General features: G+C 36.0%; 1 protein-coding gene across 2 annotated transcripts in view; it reads right to left on the reverse strand.

Annotated features, from left to right (window-relative positions):
• Positions 1-23,089, reverse strand: part of DOK6 (docking protein 6) — a 257,390-nt gene that overhangs the window by 152,874 nt on the left and 81,427 nt on the right. For both annotated transcript variants that reach the window (XM_080686943.1, XM_080686944.1), the window contains exon 3: positions 6,988-7,102. In XM_080686943.1, the coding sequence (XP_080543069.1) occupies positions 6,988-7,102 (115 nt within the window). The remainder of the gene's footprint in view (positions 1-6,987; positions 7,103-23,089) is intronic.

Raw genomic sequence — 23,089 nt, forward strand, 5'->3', positions numbered from 1 at the left:
CTAGACTTTATTCTCAAGCCATCAGTTTCTAGAGTTTATCAGTCTTTCGTGAGTGATCAAACCAGGATACATCAGTATTACACGTCTCACTTAATTGTATATACTTAATTTAATTGTTAATCAGGTTATATATTTTCCTCTAACAATGAAAATATATAACCTGATTGGAACCTTTGTTTCCAACATCCCAAATCAAAGAAGCTCTTTTAGGGATCATGCACAGTCACATTCAACATAAGTGGAGTCAACTCACCTCAGCCACAATTTGGGTCCCTGAGCAGGAACTGAATCTCCCAGACCATCTCACTCACCTCCAAGGCACTTTAGCGCCTAGATACCGCAAGGTAATCAAGACTGATCAAATTTTGCTCCCCTCAGTTCTGTCTCTGATTTGTTTATCATGGCAACCTGACAATCGTGCCCAGATTTTGCCGAATTAATTTAATCTTTTCATGAGAGGGTGCACCTGAAGGTTTGGTATCTTTATTCAATGGTGTCTGTGAAGAGCATTAAAAATTTAAAGTCTCATTACACTGTCACTGCCATACAGTGTTTCACTTTCTCTGAAGAAATAACTTCAAAATCCCAACAAATTTCGGATCACATAAGGTCACTAGATTTTTTTTGTTTTTTTAATGATTTCTTCCAAATCTCTTAGCAGGATAGCTAAGAATCAGATGGTCATAAACCAGCAACTATTCCACAGTGACTGAGTCAGCTGGAAAGACAAGTTGTTCCAACTTAATTCGAGTTGTCATTTGTACTGAACAATCAGTAAATAGAAATGTCTCCCATTATCCCCAAAGCAAATTGCTCACGAAAATGCTGGACTGACATCACTCGAAACTGAAGTATGATGTTTATCTGCAGACCATGTGACTCCGAGCAGCAGCAGTGAATATTTTTCCTAATGTCACACCCTAAATTTAACTTATTAAAAACAGTACAATGGATTTCCTCCTTTGTACTGGATGTAAACTAGCTGTTATTTGGGTTACATAAACTATTCTTTAACAATCTGAAGTCATATTTGATTATACAAGTAAACAATCATTCAAATCTATCAGTTGTTTTACTGACCCACTTCTATCAAATTAGCTGTATTGCCACAAACAAAAAAGTTCTATAATCTGGGGTGAGTACCTGAAGTATAGGACCTTTAAATTAGGGACAATTCCTTCATTCTTAGGCATAAATTGAGTCCTTTCAAAATTAAATAATCCACATGGTTTATAGGATTTCCTAATCAGAGAATAGGGATTTTTTTTGTTTTTGTTTTTAAATAAAATAAAAAGCACTTTGGGTGAAACAATACACACACATATTATATATATATGTATTCTTTATTATAATATTCATGGACAGCAATTGTACTTCACATCATATCAAAAATCTAGTGCCTAATTTTTTTTAATACATTTTATTAATTTTTTTACAGAGAGAAAGGGAGGGGATAGAGAGTTAGAAACATTGATGAGAGAGAAACATCTATCAGCTGCCTCCTGCACACCTCCTACTGGGGATGTGCCTGCAACCCAGGTACATGCCCTTGACTGGAATCGAACCTGGGACCTTTCAATCCGCAGGTCAATGCTCTATCCACTGAGCCAAACCGGTTAGGCTAGTGTCTAAATCTTTAACAAAGATGCATAGCAAGTTAATTTCTAATGTCTATAGGTTCTATGTCACAGGTGGGAGCAAACACAGGTTTTGAAATTGCATATATAATAAAAATGCTAACCAAAATAAAGGCTTAAATGCATGCCTATTACCTTTCATTTTGAATTCAGGATGGACTTTTGGCTAAATCCTTTTTGGACTGATTTGTAGTCAGAAAAATTATGTGAAGCCTGAGAGGCAGAAAACCTTAGAGGATCCTCTGATGGGAAAATGCTTTCTTATAACAACTAATAATAATATTATAAAATAGAAAATAACTTATTGACTAACACACAATTAATGGGGAAGTGAGGTTATTTAGAAAATAATGTTCTCTCAGAAATGAAGTATAGAATTTATGAAATATAATAACAATAAACTGAAATGTGATATACTTATATTCAGGTATTTCAGGTACAAAGCAATATTTATGCAAGACTTAAAAAAATAATTATGAATGTATAGATATATTAGGAAATATTTTTAATGTGGGGAATTTATTAATTCTATAACTATGCCATTACAGATTTTGAATGGAAGAAAGTATAGTAATATCTTCATTACAATAGAGAATAAATTCAACACTTCAAATAATTTTTTAGGAAATTAACCAGGTTGCTCAGATTTCAAATACTTCTTGCCCTCTTATTTGGAGATAAGTTTTTGGGTTTCATATAATGACAAAGACAGACACTCTTGAGCTCTTTGTTCCCTTTCCTTAATGAACGTAAGAAGTCTCTATTCCCCAAACTCTGAGTTTCCAACATCTAAGCCATTGGCTCCTTCATTTACTAGACATTAATTTGAGATTGAACATACTCAAAAAATACAAAAAAACAACAACAACCAATAACCAAAAAACAAACAAACAAAAAAAACACCCAACAATCCAAACAAAAGACCAGGGCTCTCTTTTGAAAGAATAGGTGAAAATGCAGAACTTCTCACTTGTATTCAACTATGTTTTATTTTTTTAATTTTTAGTTATTGATTTTTCAGGAGAGAGAGATATTTGTTGCTCCAGTTATTTATGCATTCATAGGTTCAGTATTGCATATGCCCTTACCAGGGCATATATTATTGTATATGCAACCTTGGTGTATCTGAATGATGCTCTAACCAACTGAGTTACCCAGCCAGGGCTTCAACTATGTTGTATTCATAGAATCATTGTAACAGACTTGGTGGGCCATGGCAATTTATGCTTGCATGCACACTCACAAAATCACACACATGCATATGCGTACACACTTGTGCATGCCGTATTTGTCATTTGCTCTCACCCCCCACCATCACAACACAGAACAATCTATTATTTGGAAATTTTAAAAATTTTCTCATGGTGCTATCCAATTAGTCTCTAAAATTTATTTTGGAAAAACAACAACTATCTCTTTGTAAAAAGAGAATGATAAATATATAATTATAATAAAACAAATATAAATTTTACTAATTCATGAATTCATCAAGCCAACAAGTTCTTATTAACACTGTGGTGCTGGGAACTCCAGGGTCATGTCTTAATTGCGCTTAATATCTGAGAGAGTAGAGATATTTTGAATAGGGGACATGAAGTCCAAGTTCAGGGTGTAGTGGGAGCATAGAGCTGAAGTACTCAGATGAGGGGCAGGAAACATGAGAAACCTCCCCTGAAAATGGGAGAAAAGGAGATGGTTGGGTGAGGTTCATGTGTGCTGCATGGATCAATAGTTTGTTTCTTCTGATTGCTGAGGAGATCTTCATGGTATGAGTACACCCCAGTTAGTTGAAGAACATGAGGGCTCTTTCTAGTTTGGCACTATTATGAAAAAAGCTACTGTGAACATTTTTGTATGATGTAGGTGTGTGTGTGTGCATGCGTGTGTGCGTGTGTGTGTGTACATAAGTTTTTATTTTTATTTTTTCGGGATAAATGTCCAAGAGTGCAATTGTCGGATTCTGTGATAATTACATGCTTAATTTTATAAGAAGCTGCCAACCATTTTCCAGAATGGCTATAGCATTTTACATTCCCACCTACAATATATGAGTGATACAGTTTCTCCAAAACCTCACAAGCATTTGGTGGTGTTACTATTTTTTTTTAATTTTAGCCATTCTGATGGGTGCATACTAATATCTCATTGTCATTTTAATTACCATTTTGCTGATGACTAAAAATATTGGATACATTCATATGCACATTCATGTATGCACAGTCTCATGTAAATAGGATAGTTTATATGCTGGGTATTTTCTTCTGTTCATTTTATTTTCTTACTTCTCCCATTTTGCTTATCTTTTTCCCCCCATCTTCCTTTTCCATTCACCTCATTATCATCTTCCCTCACCTGGTAATGCTTGTTAAAACACTCACACACTTTCTCTCTCATCTATTTTACAAAATGTGATTATTCAGTATATATATTGCTGGTTGTTTTATTTGAAGAACTCAACTTCATAGAAATGTTTTCATGTTAATTGGTTTAATTAGAATTCTTTTTAGTGATTGCATATTATTTTAGGACTAGAGGCATGGTGCACAAAATTTGTGCACTGAGGGGTGTCCCTCAGCCCAGCCTGCACCCTCTCTAATCTGGGAACCCTCAGGGGATGTCCAATTGCTGGTTTAGGCCCGATCCTTGTGAAGGATCGTGCCTAAACTGAAAGTTGGACATCCTCTCACAATCCAGGACTGCTGGCTCCCAACTGCTCGCTTGCCTGCCAGCCTGATCACCCCCTAACCACTCCCCTGCCAGCCTAATCGACGTCTAACTGTTCCCCTGCTGGCCCGGTTGCCCCCAACTGCCCTCCCCTTCAGGCCTGGTCAGCCCTAACTGCCCTCCCCTGCTGGCCTGATCGCACACAACTGCCCTCCCCTGCCGGCCATCTTCTGGTGGCCATCTGTGACCACATGGGGGCAGCCATCTTGTGCGAGGGCATGACGGTCAATTTGCATAGTACCTCTTTATTATATAGGATAAGAATATATCATAGTTTGTTCAACTATTTCCTTGATAAACACTCACTGGTTTCAAATTTTGTTGTTGTTACACATAATGTGCTTAAACGTACACCCTCATGTGCAGGTACAGTTGTCCATATGGGATATGCTCCAAAGAGGTTCACTGGGTCAAGGGTATGCATATTAATTTCATAACAGTTGCCAGTTTTCTTGGCAAAAATAATTGAAACAACTCCCATTCCCACAAGCCATTAGGAGACTACACTTTTACCTGTGTTTGCATTAGAAATAAATGTCAGAACTCTGCCTAATCTGGGCTTGAATCTTCTTGCTATTTTGACATCCCTGACTGCTTTATAGTCTGAGTTTTATAATTTGCAAGAAAAAGATATTCAAATTCCTTGTTGTGTTCCAAGTCCTTCCTTTTATTCCATTGGCATGTGCCATGAAGACATTTTTAAAAAATCATGCCATTGTTTCTTAAACATAATTTGTCACTAGCTTTAAGCACACTGCTATAGCTGCACATAAAGTGTGGTTTTAACCAAAGAAATAATACTTTCATGTAAATCATAATTTAAACAAGCATTCTTCTGTCTTTATATTCAGATCTAGCTTTAGCCTCACTCTTCAGAAATTCTTATCTCGGAAATTAAGGCCATTCTCTTTGAACAAAGAGCCCTTCATTTCTCAAAAAATCTTACATGAACCATGAAATTACCATTGCTGCCAAAAAATAAAATAAATACATTTTAAAAAGGTTTCAACTTCAGACTTGCGGGTTACAACTCAGCCTGTATTTCTGAATTATGTCAGACCATAATTCAATATCATTCTTATCTGAAATAATCTACTCCAGTGTTGCCTATGTCTCCACATTAGGGCTCAGTGCAATTTCAAAAATGGAAAACAGTACTGACAATTGAAGCTTGAGACATATCATCAGTGGTGAAAATCATTCTATATCTTTTTTTGAAAACCACTTTTCTGATTGTCATTGGTTTTAATATGAGACATTATTTCAGATCTCAGAAAAAGTGAGGTGGTTATAGACAGTTTGAAGATAGTTTTAAGAAGGCACAAATACATGTGAATATTAAGATATGATCTAGGCAAGGTTGGGACAGATTCTAGTACAGAATGGGGATTTCTATGACCAGTTAGCAGACTTCTGTGCAACTCTAAAAAGTCCATTTTAAATTATGAAATGAAGTCAGATGACGAGTGAAGAAAAGTATAGTGAAAGAAATAAGGCATTCAAGGAAAGAGGAACACTTTGATAAATGCTAATTGTTTAGTAAAATTGAAATACATGTAGGTGAGGAGGTGTGAGCAATTTGATTTAGGCAAAGTGACATTATTGGTTTAGAATAATATAACCTGGTATTATTTATCCCTATAAACTTTAACTATACATAAAAAAGTTTATTTTACATTTTTAAAATATATATTTATTGATTTCAGAGAGGAAGGGAGAGGGAAAGAGAGATAGAAACATCAATGATGAGAATCAGTGATCGGTTGCCTCCTGCATGCCCCCTGCTGGGGATTGAGCCCACAACCGGGCACGTGCCCTTGACAGGAATCAAACCTGGGACCCCTCAGTCCACAGGTTGACGCTCTATCCACTGAGCCAAACTGACTAGGGCAGGGTTTATTTTTTTAAAGTAATCAGTAAAGTTTCTCCTAAACACTTAGCTATTATTTTAAATTTACATTTTCAAACTCTGACTGCTTTTTGCTCCTATCCATTATAAAATGAATGCACCATTTCATTATGCAAAATCTTTAAAAAATGATAGCAAGACAACTAGTATATTACATAGCACAGGAATTGCAAAATGAAAAATACTGCAACTTGAAAGTAGAAACTGCCTGTGTCTCGATACTTTATGAATTGGGATGCTCAAATTTAACCTGAAAGATATTTACTTGTACAGTGGGAATCCATGAAAGCAACCAATTGCTCAAAGTTCTACCTTGAAGGGGCTGGGACAGGCCAAGCCACACCACCCTTTCTGCAAGGCAGCATTATAATGGCCATACCAAATGCCTCCAAGCTGCACCAGCAAGAACCAGAATACAAGTCATAACCTTGCCCTAATGACATTGCCCAGGCACTGTTTACTTAATTCTCCAAGCTTGGATGGAAACCTTACCAGTACTCTGACCACCTTGGAGCAAAATCCAGACACAGACAGATAATAAGCAAAAAACCAAAAACATCTGTAAATCACTATGCTGAGCTTCTTACTAAAATCTTCTGGGATGCATTCTCATCACAATAAGCCACCCTATTCAGCTATGTATCTTAATCCATCTGGGCCACTGTCTCAGAAGCAGCTCAGTTTCCTCAAGCTGCAGATCGGGCTGTAATTGCTTACCTGACTCGCAGGCAAATGTCTTGGAGGTTTCATCGTGAAAGATAATTGCCACGGCATGCTTCTTTGTTTCTCGAGGCAGCCTGGTTATATTTTTGATGTTGTGCAGTTCAGTTACCTTGAAAGAGAAATATTTTTAACTTAGTGTACAGTATACGCTGTATACCAGCGTGCTTAAACAGAATGATCAGTTATTAGTCTCTTACCCCCCTTTCCTGTGGATATCTGTACTCCTTTCTAATTAACTGCAGCCAAAAACAATACAGAACAGAGAAAACATCTTCTATTATGTCCTCAATTTTGGTCATTGTTAGATGAATTTTGATATAGTCTAAAATTATGTAGACGAATAGCTCCGTGAAAGCTAGGACTCGGTGCTTTTATTAAAATTGTATCCTCTGCAGTGTGGTGATTGTTGGGGGGAGGTGGGTGAGTGGAGGTGGAAGAGGGTATAGGGGAGATACATGGTGATGAAAAAAAATTAAATTAAAATATGGTACCTTCTGCAAACAATAGCAGTTGTGGCACACAGAAGATTCACAATAATTTTTTGTTAAATATTGATTGGATTTAATATCTCACCTCTTTCTCACACATCATACAGGTTGCTGGTAGGACTATAGTCAGAATGCAACTGACACTTGTTGATTAGCAGACAAAATCATTAAAATTTTGGTGTCAATTAACATAAGCAATGGATGTAATTCTGAGAAAAATGCACATTGTGTTCAATTTTACCTTTACTTCTTTTTTTGATTCCTTTCCTTTGTTTATATAGGTCTGATAGCCTAACCTACATTATTTTCCTCCTAACAAAAAAAGAAGCTCTTTTAACATTTCTTGCAAGCCAGGTGTATTGGCAACAAATTCTCTCACTTTCACTTGTCTGATAAAGTCTTAAATTTGCTTCCCTATTGAATGATAATTTTATAGGTTATAGATTTTAGGTTGGAGGGTTTTCCTTTCTCATAATATTAAATATTTCTCTCAACTTTTTTCTTTCTTGAATGATTTCTGAGGAGATAATGGATGTAATTTCTCTTTGTTCCTCTATAGGTAAGATATTTTTCCCTCTCTGGCTTCTTTCAAGATTTTTTTTCTTTAACTTTATTTTTCTATACCTATAAAATGATATGCCTAGGTATAGTTGTTGTTGCTGTTGTTGTTATTATTATTATTGACATTTATCTTGCTTGGTGTTCATTGGGCTTCCTGAATCTATAATTTTGTGTCTGACATTAATTTGGGAGAAACTATCAATCATTATTATGTCAGGTATTTCTTCTGTTACCTTTTCTCTTCTCCTTCTGGTATTCCCATTAGGCATGGATCACACCTCTTATAGTTGTCCCATAATCCTTGGATATTCTGTTTGTTTGTTTTTGTCTTTAGTTTTGGAGATTGCTATTGAGATGCCTTCAAGCTCATAGATTCTTTCTTCAACCATGTCTGGTAGACTTATAAGTTCATAAAAGGCGTGCTTCATTTTTGATACATTGTTTTTTATCTTTTTTCTTTTTTTGGCTTTTTCTTGCGATTTTCATCTCTCTTCTAAAATTGCTGATCTGCTCTTATATGCTATTTTATCTGTTGGAGCCCTTAGCATATTAATCATAGTTGCTTTAAATTCCTGGTCTGATAACTCCAATATCCTTGCCATGTCTAGTTCTGAGGCTTGTTCTGTCTCTTCAAAATGTGTTTTTCGTCTTTTGGTATGCCTTGTCATTTTTTTCTTGAGAGCCAAATATGATGTACTTGGTAAGAGAAATTGCTGTAAATAAGCCTTTTATAATGTGGTGGGGAGGTATGTGGTGAAGGAGGAGCATTATATAGTCCTATGATTAGGTGTCAGTGTTTAGTGAGCCTGTGACTCTGGAATGTGGACTTAACAAGTGTTCCTCAGTCATCCCAAACCGTGGGAGGGAGAGAATAGCTAGAATGGGCAGGCCTGGGCATTTCCTTTGTCTTTGACAAAGGTATCAGTTTAAATTGCTTGATCACTGCTCAGTGTTTTCACTTTTTCACACAGGTTTTACCTTCCTAGGAAGGGTTTTGTTGAAGGGAAAAGACTTAATTCCACTCATGACTCACAATGCCATCCTAGAAGCACTATCAATCACTAACTAGTGTTCAAAATGCACAAAAATTTAGATATATTTTTAAAATGTTGGTCCTCCATAATTGAAGATAATGCCTCCAATGTTGATTAGAACATGGTAGTATACAAACAGTTAAGATTATCAATACATGGCCAAAAATTGGAACCATGTCATGTAAAATAATATCTGTAAAATATAACTATATGGCTACATTTTTAAGAGCTTGATATTGTCACATTTCCTTCTAAAATCTGTAATGACCTAGACTTCTAGCCTCATAAAATAATAAGCCCATTACTCAGGGTTGCAGTGTGGGCTGTCTGGAGGAGTTCTTTTCTCTCTCACAATGAATTTACAGTTTTGTCACATTGCTGGAAAGTTAATTTCAATATATCCTTTGTTCATATTTGTTTTTCTCCCTACTTGTAAATATCTCATCTTATAAACATGCAAAATTAAGATGGCAAGATGAGTGCTTTAATATACATATGTATATATAAAATTCATATATGTACATATGTGCATTTATACATATACTATGTATATTTACATACATATACTATATATATTTCCTATCTATCTATCTATCTATCTATCTATCTAACTATCTATCTATCTGAAAATATTCACTTCCTCTTACAGGAAAGAAAATTTAGACACCAATATCTGAGCATTAATACCCTGGAGAGAAAGATGAGAATGCTTTTTTGGAATAATGACTCACATACAGTATTATATTTAAAGTACATTAAAACATGTTTTCAAATAAAGTTAAACTCTTGAATTTTTAAATGATTTGATAATTGACTCCAGTAACATTTAAGCCAAATTTTGTTCTAATATAGTAAATTGAAGCTATATTTGAAAAATATATTATTTTCAAGCATTATTAATTTTACTTAAACAAAGGATCTTATCAAAATTAAGTAGAGTCTAAAAGCAATGAAAATTTTGTGTTGCTTAAGAATTCATGCAATTTATGTCAGGAGAGTATAAAAGTGATATGCTGCTATATAAGATTCAGTGTATGTCATATCTAGTTGTACAAAAGAATATAAAAGCATTTATTCTGCTTGAGGGCCTTTTTTCAAGTATCTTTATTTACAAATATAAAAATATTAGAACATATATTATGGATTTCATCTTTTTGTCTTCTCATACTAAAAACCAAGAAAACAAACTAATAGGTAGCTATCCACATGCAGCCAGCACGAGGGCTTCTCTAACTTCTGGGCCTTGGGCAATCTGACAGATGATGTAGTTCACACAAAGTGTCTGCTCTTCTGTAAAATTTACATTTAGAAATGCAGACAACCCCTTCAAGCACAGATTGTTACACTGGTTTCCAGAACAGTGCTAAGCTTTCTGCTGATGATCATTAGTGTGATGCCATCCACTTCAGTGTGCCCTAAGACATTAAAGAGATGGCAGGAAATCAAGTGCTCATGAGGAGCATAAAATTCTACCTCTCACTTGTCTTGGTTAGAAAGTTCAAGTGTTATACTAGATTATAAAATGTTTTAAAATCATACCAGAAGGTTCTCTAAGGACTTTATATATCTTTGGAACTGTCCCTCTTCAATTCAATATATACTTAAAAAAACATTTTGAATCATACCAATTGAGGTCAAGATCTAATATATTTTGATCTCCTATCCTCACTTTTTCCTCTCAGTACTATATGGATTTACCATCCAGAAAAAAATTGTATTTTCATAGATGAGGACAACTTTTAAAATGATGTTTTTTTATATTTTCAAATAAAAATGTTATTAGTCTAAAACCAGTCAATGTGACATAAAAATCATTACCAACATTTACTAAGACTATGAAACCTATAGTATTTCAATATATATGTCAATTACTGTATTATTTAATAATGTAATATATATTTCTGAAATGTTGATTTTTCACATGGTTATAAAGGCACAAAATATTAATTAAAGTTTATTAAAAGTATTAAAATAAATACTTTAAATAAATATAAAATTAACAGAATTTAAATGAAGGAAACAATTGAAAATGATTCAGGTTGCTTATATCTAAGTCAAGAAATACCATAATTGACAATTTAGAATACTGTGGTCTAATGAATTGATACAATTAAAACCAAAATATAAATATACCTAGGTGATGACTTTGCTAACTGGCGCAATTTAAATTTTTTTTCAAGGAGCAATCTCTAAGGAATTCATGGTGTGAAAGTCAAATTGTTCAAAGATGAAAACACATAACCTTTTTTCCATAGGATTTCATAACGTACAAATCGCGGTGATAAAACCTCTGATAGAGTTAAAAACAGAGCTGAAGAAGCATAGAGGGAGAAGACCTGTTGAGACATACCTTGGACATACTTCAGGTTCCATTTCAGATCACCACAATAATGAGACTATCTCCATAAAGGGAGTCACACATTTTTTTGTTCAAGTTATGTTTACCCTAAAGAGATGTATGCAATATTATGCCTTAAAAATGCACATACTTTAATTAAAATACTTTATTGCTAAAAAATACTAACCATCATCTACTGACCAGGGTGGTGGTTGCTAAAGATTGGGGTGCCATTGTTATCTTAAAATAACCATGGCATTTGCTGCATCAATCAACTTTTTTTTACCCACTTCATTCAAAATTGGAGTAAATCCTCTCAAACCTTCTTTCTGCTTTATAAGCTAAATTTATGAAATTTTCTGGTAAACCCTTTGTTGTCATCTTTACCAGGAGTAGATGCCATTTCAAGAAACCACTTTCTTTTTTCATTCTTTAGAAGCAACTTCTCATCCATTAGTTTTATCATGAAATTTCAGTAATTTTGTCACATCTTTAGGCTCCACTTTCCATTCTAGTTCTCTTGCTATTTCCACCACACCTGCAGTTATTTCCTCCACTGAAGTCTTGAACCCCTCAAAGTCATCCATGAAGGTTGGAATCCACTTTTTCCAAACCCTGTTAATGTTGATATTTTTACCTCTTCCATGAATGTCTCTTAATAGCGTCTAGAATGGTGAATTCTTTTCAGAAATTTTTCAATTTACTTTGCCTAGATCCATGGGTTGCAGAAAGGATGTTGTGTTATCAGGCATAAAATCAACATTAATCTTGTACATCTCCAGCAGAGCTCTTGGGTGACCAGGTGCATTGCAAATGAGCAGTAATATTTTGAAAGGATTTTTTTTTTTTTCTGAGCAGTAGGTCTCAGCAGTGGGCTTAAAATATTCAGTAAACTATGTTGTAAACAGATGAATTGTCATCTAGCCTTTGTTGTTCCATTTATAGAACACAGGCAGAGTAGATTTAGCATAGTTCATAGGCCTTAGGATTCTTGTAATGGTAAATGAACATTGGCTTCATCTTTAAAGTCACCAGGTGCATTATCCCCTAACAAGAGAGTCAGCCTGTCTTTTGAGGCTTTGAAGCCAGGCATTGACTTCTCTCTAGCTGTGAAAATCCTAGATGGTCTTCTTCCAATATAAAACTGTTTCGTCTACATTGAAAATCTGTTGTTTAGTGTAGCCACCTTCATTAATTATTTTAGCTAGATCTTCTGGATAACTTGCTACAATTTCTAGCTCAGAACTAGATGCTTCACCTTGCACTTTTATGTTACAGAAATGACTTCTCACCTTAAACCTCATGAAACCAACCTCTGTTAACTTCAAACATTTCTTCTGCAGCTTCCTCACCTCTCTCTCTGCCTTCATAGAACTGAAGAGAGGTAGGGCCTTGCTCTGGATGAGGCTTTCACTTAAGGGAATGTTGTGGCTGGTTTGATCTAGCCAGACAACTAAATAGTTTATTCTATATCAGCTATAAAGCTGTTTGGCTTTCTTATCATTTGTGTGTTCATTGGAGTTGCACTTTTAATTTTCTTCAAGAAATTTTCCTTTGCATCCACAACTTGGTTAACTGTTTGGCTCAAGAGGTTTAGTACAAGAGATTTAGAGGACTGTCTTGGCTTCTACCATGCCTTCCTCACTAAGCTTAATCATTCCTAAATCTCATTAAAATGAGAGACATGTGACTCTTCCTTTCACTTGGACACATAAGGGCCATTGTAGGGTTATTAATTGGCCTAATTTCAATATTGTCCTATCTCAGGGATTAGGGAGACCAGAGGAGAGGAAGAGAAATGGGGGAATGGCTGGTTGGTTAAGTCAGAACACACAATATTTATGGATTAAGCCACCATTTTTATGGACACAGTTTGTGGTGCCCTAAAATAACTACAATAGAAACATCAAAGATCACTGATCACAGTCCTGGTCAAGTAGTTCAGTTGGTTAGAGCATCGTCCCAATATGCCAAGGTTGCGGGTTCGATCCCCAGTCAGGGGACACACAAGAATCAACCAATGAATACATAAATAGGTGGAACCACAAACCAATGTTTTTTTCTCTCTTTCCTTTCCTCTCTTTCTCTCTCTCCTCCTTCCTCTCTTAAAATCAATAATTTAAAAAGGGCAATAAACAAAGAAAATCTTTTAAAAATATCACTGATCACCATAACAAATATAATAATAATAATAAACTTTAAAATATTGAGAATTATTAAAATGTGACACAGAGCCGAAACCGGTTTGGCCCCGGGGAATAGAGCGTTGGCCTGTGGACTGATGGGTCCCGAGTTCGATTCCGGTCAAGGGTATGTACCTTGGTTGCGGGCACATCCCCAGTGGGAGGTGTGCAGGAGGCAGCTGATCGATGTTTCTCTCTCATCGATGTTTCTAACTCTCCATCCCTCTCCCTTCCTCTCTGTAAAATATCAATAAAATATATTTAAAAAATATAAAAAAAATAAAATGTGACACAGAGACATGAAGTGGACAAATGCTGTTGGAAAAGTGGCCCCAATAGACTTGCTGGATGCAAGGTTGCCACAAACTTTCAATTGTAAAATACCCAATATCTGCAAAGCACAATAAAGTGAAGCAAATGAGGTATGTCTGCAGCCAGTTTGTGAACATGGCCCTGGACTTTAAAGCATAACCAAAAATGGGTATATAAACAGCTTCCAAGTCTTACTCCCCTGCTGCACTTTGTGGGTTATATCTTTTAGTGGTGATCATCATAAGAAATATTATAACTTATACATTATTCAATATTTATTTAGTTATGTGCTTAAAATTTAATAAACTCATTTTATAACATAAATAATATTTTAAAATAAAAATTTCCCAAATAGGTGAAAAGTGGCAATACTTTTACATTTTTGCAAGACTCTTAATGTTTGGCTTAATAAAAGTCAGCTTGATACTTATATCTTCAGAATTCAATCTGGTATGACATGTAGTTTTAAGTACATTCAGAAAATAAGGCCTCATACAAACACCAAGTTGTAAAAGGCAAAAACAATTTAAAAGCATTTTCAGTTAACTATGGTTATTCCTTGGTTCTATCTCCAAATTTGACAAATGTTTTCTTAAAGGTCATTGCCTTGGGGAGTCTGACATCACATCAGACAATTTTTATACTCTGTTACATTAAAATCCATAAGTCTATTTTCAACTTGGTTTGTTGGGATAATATTGGTTTACTAATTTATGAAGACCTTACAAATGTTGACATATTTCATTATCAATATAAAAATATACGTTAATATTACCCTTGGTTTCCATAGAAAAATCTGTAAGTTTTGAAAAGTTGTCAAGCTCAAGAATGCAGACACAAGGTTCCTGTATTTTAATTTTCACTTGAAAACTTAAAATTTAGCTTTGTTAATAAATACTGTCAATTTTCACCCTTGAAGACAGGCTCATTTAGTTCATATTTGAGAGGATATCTGACAAATATCAAAGTATAAATGACCATAGTTTGTCAAACAACCTCTTATTAAAACAGGTGTTCTTTGAAAAAAATTAGCTATTTTGCTTATAACTTCAGCAATCCACACAAGTGTTCCTTCTGGAGATAGCCACTGCCGGTTAGTACTAGCATGTAGCAGACGAATTTTAGGTGTTCCTACCATGGTTCTCAAATAGAATATTAAAAAGCTGTACTTAAGAATTTAGATTTAATAAAATTAAAAATTTTTATTGCTTCATCAAAGTCATTCTTAAGTAAAATGAAAATAAAATCAGCATATATATTTCCTTATTTATTTACTTATTTGGGTGTGTGCATAATGGCAAAAAATACAATGACCTTAGCCTCACCTATTTTTCTTTTTGTCACCTGAACTTTGGTATCATTGCCCAGACCAATGTCAAGGAGCTTTCCCTATGTTTTCTTCCAGGATTTTTATGGTTTCTGGCTTACGATGAAGCCTTTAATTCATTCGGACTTGATTTGTGTGTGGTGTAAGAGCAAAAGTTCAATTTCATTATTTTGCATGTGCACATTCAGTTTTCCCAACATTTGTTGTAGAGACTGTCCTTTCCCCATTGTATATTTTTGAAACTCTAGTTGAAAATCAGTGGGCCATACATGCTTGGATTTATTTCTGGCTCTCTACTCTGTTCCATTGGCAAATGTGTCTGTTTCTATGTTATCATCAGATTGTTTTGATTACTATGAGAAAAAGGCATCTTCCTCACTTTTGCCAGCATAAAAATTCCCTTCCCAAATGAAAGATAAAATGAAAATGTATATAGCATGCCACTAGAGTTAGATCACAAATCAGAGACACTCCAGGTGTACGTGACCTGGTCACAGGAGCTTATTCAAAGCAGAGCATGTTCTCCAGCTGGTCACACAAGAGAAAGTCAGAGATACAAAGCTTGGGAAGGATTTGAAGTGCCATCAATGTCCCAGAGAGGGACAAAATCAAATATGTCAAGGACAGAGAGCAGCCCCTTCTTGACAGCCAGCAGGAACACAGGGGCCTCAGTGCAATGGCTGTGCAGGACCGAATGAGCCAGCTCCTGGCCGATCTTGGAAGCAGAGTTTTCTCCAGAGCCACCAGATAACAATTCAGCCTAACTGACACCTTGACCTTGGGCTCTTGAAACTCTCAGCAGAAAATACAGACAAGCTTGACCTTCTGACCTACAGATCTGCAGGTTCAGAAATGAGTATTTTTTGAGCCTCTGAGTTGTGGTCATTAGTTACCCAACAAGAGAAAATGACAATAGTACTCCAATTATTGTTAGTGACGGAACTGTATGAAAGATGCAACCTTTGGGGATAATGATGGGTCTGGCCACCTCAGTTTACTTGCAAGATGGAAATGGAAGAAAAGGTAGGGAAGTAGATTTTGGCCCAGCTCTAAGAGTAGGAAAATATCATGGTAGTCCAAACTTAGGAGGACAATGTTCTCTATACTAACACAAATATTTTAGGAAAATAAAAGGATTAGAGGTAAAATCCAGGCTACTGAAAATCAGACTAAATTTAATTTTATGCCCTGGATATATAAATATGATTAATTTGATTCAAAAATATAGAAAAAGAGAACTACATGAAAATAGTTGCATTTTAAAGCAAACACTTTAAACCTTTCTTTCTGTTTCCAAATAAATTAAAGGAAAAAAAGACCACCTTATTTCCCTTCTTAGTAGAACAAATGTAATAGTTACCATCAAAAGAAGTAATTTAATTGCATCTCAAAATTCATGGTTCCCAAATTAAAAACCTGTTCTCTAATCAATAAAATCAGTTTAAGTAGCTGTTATTGGTTTATAACCTAGGCTTGTTAATGGTTAATTAAAATGCCAACTTTGTTTTTTATAGAAGTATTAGATGTAAAAATGCATTAAAATGTTAAAATATTACATAAACTTGAATTAATATGAAACAGCATTGTTAATAATAAAATAAGAGTTGCTAAACAGATATTTAGAATGAGGCACAAAGTATTAATTCATGAATGAATTCTCACTGAAGTAATTTTCAAATTGTATGTTGTACATAAATATGCATTTAATACTTGAGGTATCCTATATAATAAAAGCTTAATATGCTAAGTGTCCGGTCGACTGGTTGGCTATTCAACCAATCAAAGTGTAATATGCTAATGATATGCTAAGGTACTCAACCACTCACTATGATGTGTGCTGACCACCAGGGGGCAGACGCTCTGACCAGTAGGTTAGCTTGCTGCTGGGGTCCAGACGATCTGGACTGGGCGAAATGAGCCAAACACGCCCTGGAGCCGTCCTGTGTTCCCTCCCTGACTGGCCCTGATCGTGCACTGGGTGGGGTCCCTCGGCCTGGTTTGCGCCCTCTCGCAATCAGGGACCCCTTGGGGGATTTTGGAGAGCTGGTTTCAGCCCAATCCCATAGGCCAGGCAGAGGGACCCCACTGGTACATTAATTCGTGCACTGGGCCTCTAGTAATATATAATTTTCCATTAATGGCAGAAAAACAATTTATCCTCAGTGAAGCATTATAGAATAAGCTTTCCTCCTATCCCATCTGTCAAAATTTGCATAATTACCCAGATTTGTTAATGAGTAGAAAAAGAGATTTTTAAAAATCAAAAAATGTACTGATGATATTCTGCAATAATAATTAAGAGCACTGGGTATCAATCCACTAAATAAATGTAAAAATACTTCAGAAAGAATGGAAATGATGTCATAACAGACATTATTGAATATTATTTCCCAAATTACTATCTGATTTATCATGTAAAATGACTTGTTTAAAATTACAAGTTACTTTATCATGCAAATTGGTTTCAATATTTTTCTAAAGTTGGTATGAATTATTTCCCTGGTTTCAAAGATGCAAAATAGAAGGCAGTAATGACTTGTACAACCATAGTCATTTTACATTTTACATATTCTGTAACATGAAATTATCATCTTACTTTGTGAGCTATGATATTATTTACAATTTACAGAGAGGAAAATTAGAAAAAGATATTGTTTAAATCATACCATGTTTTCCTCTGATGTAGTACCATTATGGATGACTACCTCACACATACACAAATGGATAGTTTTAAGTAGAATAATGAGTAATTTTCCAACACAAATCATACTTTTATATCCTTTAAGTCAAGCCCAGACCAAATCCTATTTTCTAAGTTTGACTTGTTATTTCTCAGTGAACAGATAGATATCTGTTGTTGAGGAAGAGGTTATAAACTAACCTCTTGATTGCTGAGTTCTCTATTTTCTGTAGCAACCTTAAGCAGCACAGAGTCATTCTTAATGGAAGTTATCTTAGATCCTGTAAAGTTCTAATTGACCTTGATTTAAATATTTCAAAGATCACTTTAACTCTGGGAGTTTCCTCTGAGTTTGAGATCACAACTTTGCTGATCCCCTCCACCTGAAGGTCTTAACTCCTGTTCATTCCTGCTCATCTCTGGCTTTAGAGTTGTCTATTCACAACACACTGACCTCTGTTGGAGCCTCTACACAGAAGCACACCATGCTGTGGGCATTTCCCCCTCCTTTTCATGATATAAAAGACCAAATTTCATATTCCAGTTCTTTGAGTCTTCCCTGAGTGACTAGCATGTGATCAGATAATATGAGTAAAACAATCAAGAATGGATTAACATGTGACTGTCCCAGGAACCAATGTGTGTGTTAATAGGAGCTTTGTTCAAGAAACTGAGACCGCTTTAAGATAAGGGATTACAAAAGGATGGATGGATGGAGGAATGAATGTATGAAAGAATGAATGAATGAATAAGATGCCTTCACCTGAATAAGTGACTATCACTCTGGGAACTTCCAGAAGGTATTTGAAGAGACACCAAGCCTTAGAACACCCTTCACATCACACCAAGTACATGCCTTTCCAAGCACCTAGCCATTGGAATAAAAATGAAAATGTTCACTATAACACACTGTACACATGTGCTGTTTTCACCCTCCCCAATTATTTTGCTTCTATCGTTAAAGATAGGCTATATTTGCAGGTGGCTGTTCTTCATAAGGATGCCTTAATCTTTTCCCAACTTTCTCAGACGTTTGCTTTACATAAAGATAAATACTGATAACTCCAAATAAGAGTAAAGCAGATGAAATAAAATGATGCTTTTGATGTCAGGATACAGGGGATTTAGAAGTAAGATTGGTACCTGTAATATAGGCATAATTTTTCTGGCCTCAGTAGTTTTCAGCACTGGAATGTCACATAGTTTTGTCTTCATTCATCCTCTTATGGGACTTTATTTATACTTTCCTCCCTACAGATAGCCCTCATTTTTATTTTGTTAAAATAAATATAAATTGTTTATTTTTTCATTTGCTCAGAAAATTAAGGAAAATTTATTATGTAAATTGCTTTAATTCAATTTTCATTGAGGATAAATTGGTTTTGAATATGTGTTATGACAATTATATACAGCTAAACTTTCAAACCTAATACATTTTTAATAACTTCCTTCAGCAGCTAGTGATTTGAATTTCAAATTTCTTTCTAGCAAGAAGTAAATAAAAGTATATACCATTTTACAGCAATTTTATATAAGAACTGATTTATGCAGCAAGCTCTGTCTCACAGTAAACATATCAAATGTCTAAATGAGACCATTAATACTCAGAAGTTTTATAATAGGTATGCTTCAGATAGAGCATAGCACAGAGTTAAAATTGGCAAAGGAAGAATTGTGTCATTAGTTTCTTTTTCAAAAGTCCCTCATTTAGGCTGGAAACATTTCACTCATTTGATTGATTATTGTGATTTATTGCGATGGAGCACTATAGCAGATTTTAGGGCATATCCAAATAACTGACTAATCAAAACTTTAAAGTATTTAAACTTTAGCAAATGGAACAATTTGGGAAATTCATATTAGTCCATTTTTCCAATCCATCTTAAAAATGAAGAGTCCCTCCTTCCCCCCAATTCTGGGGGTCCAGTATTTGGACTGACCATTAATTGCCCAAGAGAAAACAGAGACTGAAATATGCCAGCCTTGTTCACAAAGAGATCTTCCTTTATTTACCTGTCAGAGGGAACTAGATATACATTCTAAGAAAAAAAGAAGCAAAAACCAGTGTCCCAGAGCTAGTGAAGATTGTAGGAAGAAGAAAAGTAGTGATATTGATACAAATATTTTGGTTAGAATGGTTAATAGTCATTTCAAACTGAATATACACAGAGTGAAACCTTACACTTATTTACTCAAAGCCTATAATAAAACAGCCAGTTAGAAGGATTAGACAAAACTTGCTAAAATAAAATGAAAATAAGAAAAGAGACCATGTACATACTTTTTTTAAAAACAACCCCTAAGATTTATTATTATTGTCATACCAGAATAGGTCTAACTTCACCATTTTAGTTCACAATCATCCAAAAAAATTCATGAAAGAAAATCTATATTACTAAGAAAAGGAATTAGCTTCCCAAAATGCTATAAAGAATAAGTTATAATAATAAAAACTTCAATCTTCACATGAGAAAGGTAAATTTTAGTTGTCACATATACTGAATCTAATTATTAAAATGCTCTTGGGAGCTTCAAGTTACAGTCAGTGACATCTGTTTCACTATTTATTAAAAAATTAACAATTTCTATTCTTAATGCACTCCCCTGGGTCTTATGCTGCTTAATTTTCACAGTGTGGAGAAAGAAAGCTCACACACATAAAGTGTGCATGTGCTTGGAGTATTAGTCATAGTGTTAATTTTTATCCAACCTATTTATATCTGCACTCATTCTATTCCTTTCTTTTTCTTAGACTCATCTCTGATTCTATGAAAGACCAAACCCTATAAGTACACAGAAACCTTCTAATCATCATATTTCGGTAGCCTAGACCATTAGAGTTGGCATAGAGGTATGTAACAATGTATGTCATAGTTTAAAAATCATATCTTCTACCTATCTTGGCTCAATTTTACAATAAAACTTCTTGAAATAAATTGTTTGAGTAGCTGTCCAGTCCTCACTTCTCATTCTTCTCTAAGTCTCTTCAAGTGAAATTAGTCCCCATATTTCACTGAAATAGCTCTTGGCAAAGCCACCCACAGCCTTCCTGTTATAAGTCCAATGGTTCCTTCTCTGTCAAATTTCTCAGTCTCTCAAACTAGATATAGACGGCCACTTGCTCAATTCTTTTAGCACAGTTTTCTCTTGCTTTCCAGTGATTTACTCTAATGTAATTCTTCTCCTCTTACTGCCTGCTTTTCTCAGATTTCTATTCCGGTGCCTCTGCCTCAGCTAATCCTCTAAATATTGGGAGTGTTAATTATCTCCTCTTTCTTCACTCTCTCCCAAGGACGTTTTATCTAATGCTACAGAATAAAGTACTACCAAGATGTCAATGATGGAAATTAATAACTCTATCAATGACATTTCTTCCATCCAAGCCCTCATTTGTTTGTCTAATTAGCTACTTGACATTTTAGTATGAATGTGTAATAGATCTTTCAAATTTAACATGTACAAAGTGAAAGCTTGTGAATTTTACTCAATGTCTGCTCTTCTAGTCTTCCCCATCTTCATAAATCCCACCACCTGTTTCTCCGCTGCTGAAGCCCAAACTCATGAGTTGCCCATGAGTCCCAATCTTCACCTACACCCAACATCTAACTCCTCGCTACACCCAACATTTGTCCTCTGACCTCCAACATCAGTACTCATAACTTCATCCAAATCACCATTACATCTTTGCTACAACTTACCAGATGCCAAGTAAAGTTATATGCTTAGCTATAAGATTCCATTTATCTAGTTATGTTTAATCTCATTATGTCTATAGTATAATTTATTCCTTACAATAACTCTCTTTGGTAGGCACTATTATAATCTTAATCTGTCAGAGGAAAAAATGTAGGTGCATTGAGATTAAGTAGTTTGTGCAACTTCACACAGATGTTAAATTTGGGAATAAGAATCTTTACTGATTAATTAGACATCCTACCAACTGTTTCAATTTCTGAGTTCTCATCACGAATCCTCCACAATACTATCAAATACTTAACTATGTTATGATATTATCACCAAAGATAACTTTAGGCAGCATATTTAGCATCATTCCAGGGTTATTTCTCACATACTTATAATTCTGTTTTCTTATGTATTGACTAGAGAACCAGTGCACGAAATTCGTGCATGGAGGTATGGGGTTCCCTTAGCCCAGCCTGCACCCTCTTACAATCTGGGACCCATCAGGGGATGTCCAACTGCCAGATTCCTGTGGGATTGGGCCTAAACTGGCAGTCAGACATCCCTCTCGCAATCCAAGACCGCTGGCTCCTAACCGCTCACCTGCCTGCCTGTCTGATCGCCCCTAACCACCTCTGCCTGTCTACCTGATCACCCCTAACTGCTCGCCTGGATGCCAGATCGCCCCTAACCACTCTTCCTGATTGCCCCTAACCATTCACCTGCCTGCCTGATCACCCCTAACTGTTCACCTGCCTTCCTGATCACCCCTAACCGCTCACCTGCCTGCCTGATCACCCCTAACTGCTCACCTGCCTGCCTGATTGCCCCTAACCGCCTCCACCTCGGACCCTGCCTCCACATCCGGAATGACATCTGGAAGGTCATTCAGCTGTCCAATCTAATTAGAATATTACACTTTTATTATTATAGACTAGTGGCCCAGTACATGAAATTCGTACACGGAGGGGGGGTTCCCTCAGCCCAGCCTGCACCCTCTCCAATCAGGGACCCCTTGTGGGATGTCTGACTGCTGGTTTAGGCCCAATCTGGGACCGCTGGCTCCTAACCGTTCACCTGCTTGCCTGATCACCCCTAGCTGCCTCTGCCTGTCTGCCTGATTGTCCCTAACCTCTCTGCCTGCCTGCCTGATTGCCCTTAACTGCCTCTGCCTGCCTGCCTGATCACCCCTAACTGCCCTCCCTTGCCAGCCTGATCTCGCCCCCAACTACCCTCCCCTGCCGACCTGGTTGCCCCCAACTTCCCTCCTCTGCCGGCCTGATCTCGCCCCTAACTGCCTCTGCCTGCCTGATCACCTCTAACTGCCCTCCCCTGTTGGCCTGATCTCGCCCCTAACTGCCCTCCCCTGCTGGCCTGATCTCACCCCTAACTGCCCTCCCCTGCTGGCCTGATCTCGCCCCAAATGGCGCTCCCCTGGTGGCCTGATCTTGCCCACAACTGACTCTGCCTGCAGGATCACTCCTAACTGCCC

Source organism: Plecotus auritus (genome assembly GCF_963455305.1).
Source record: "Plecotus auritus genome assembly, chromosome: 8".
NCBI lineage: Eukaryota > Metazoa > Chordata > Mammalia > Chiroptera > Vespertilionidae > Plecotus > Plecotus auritus.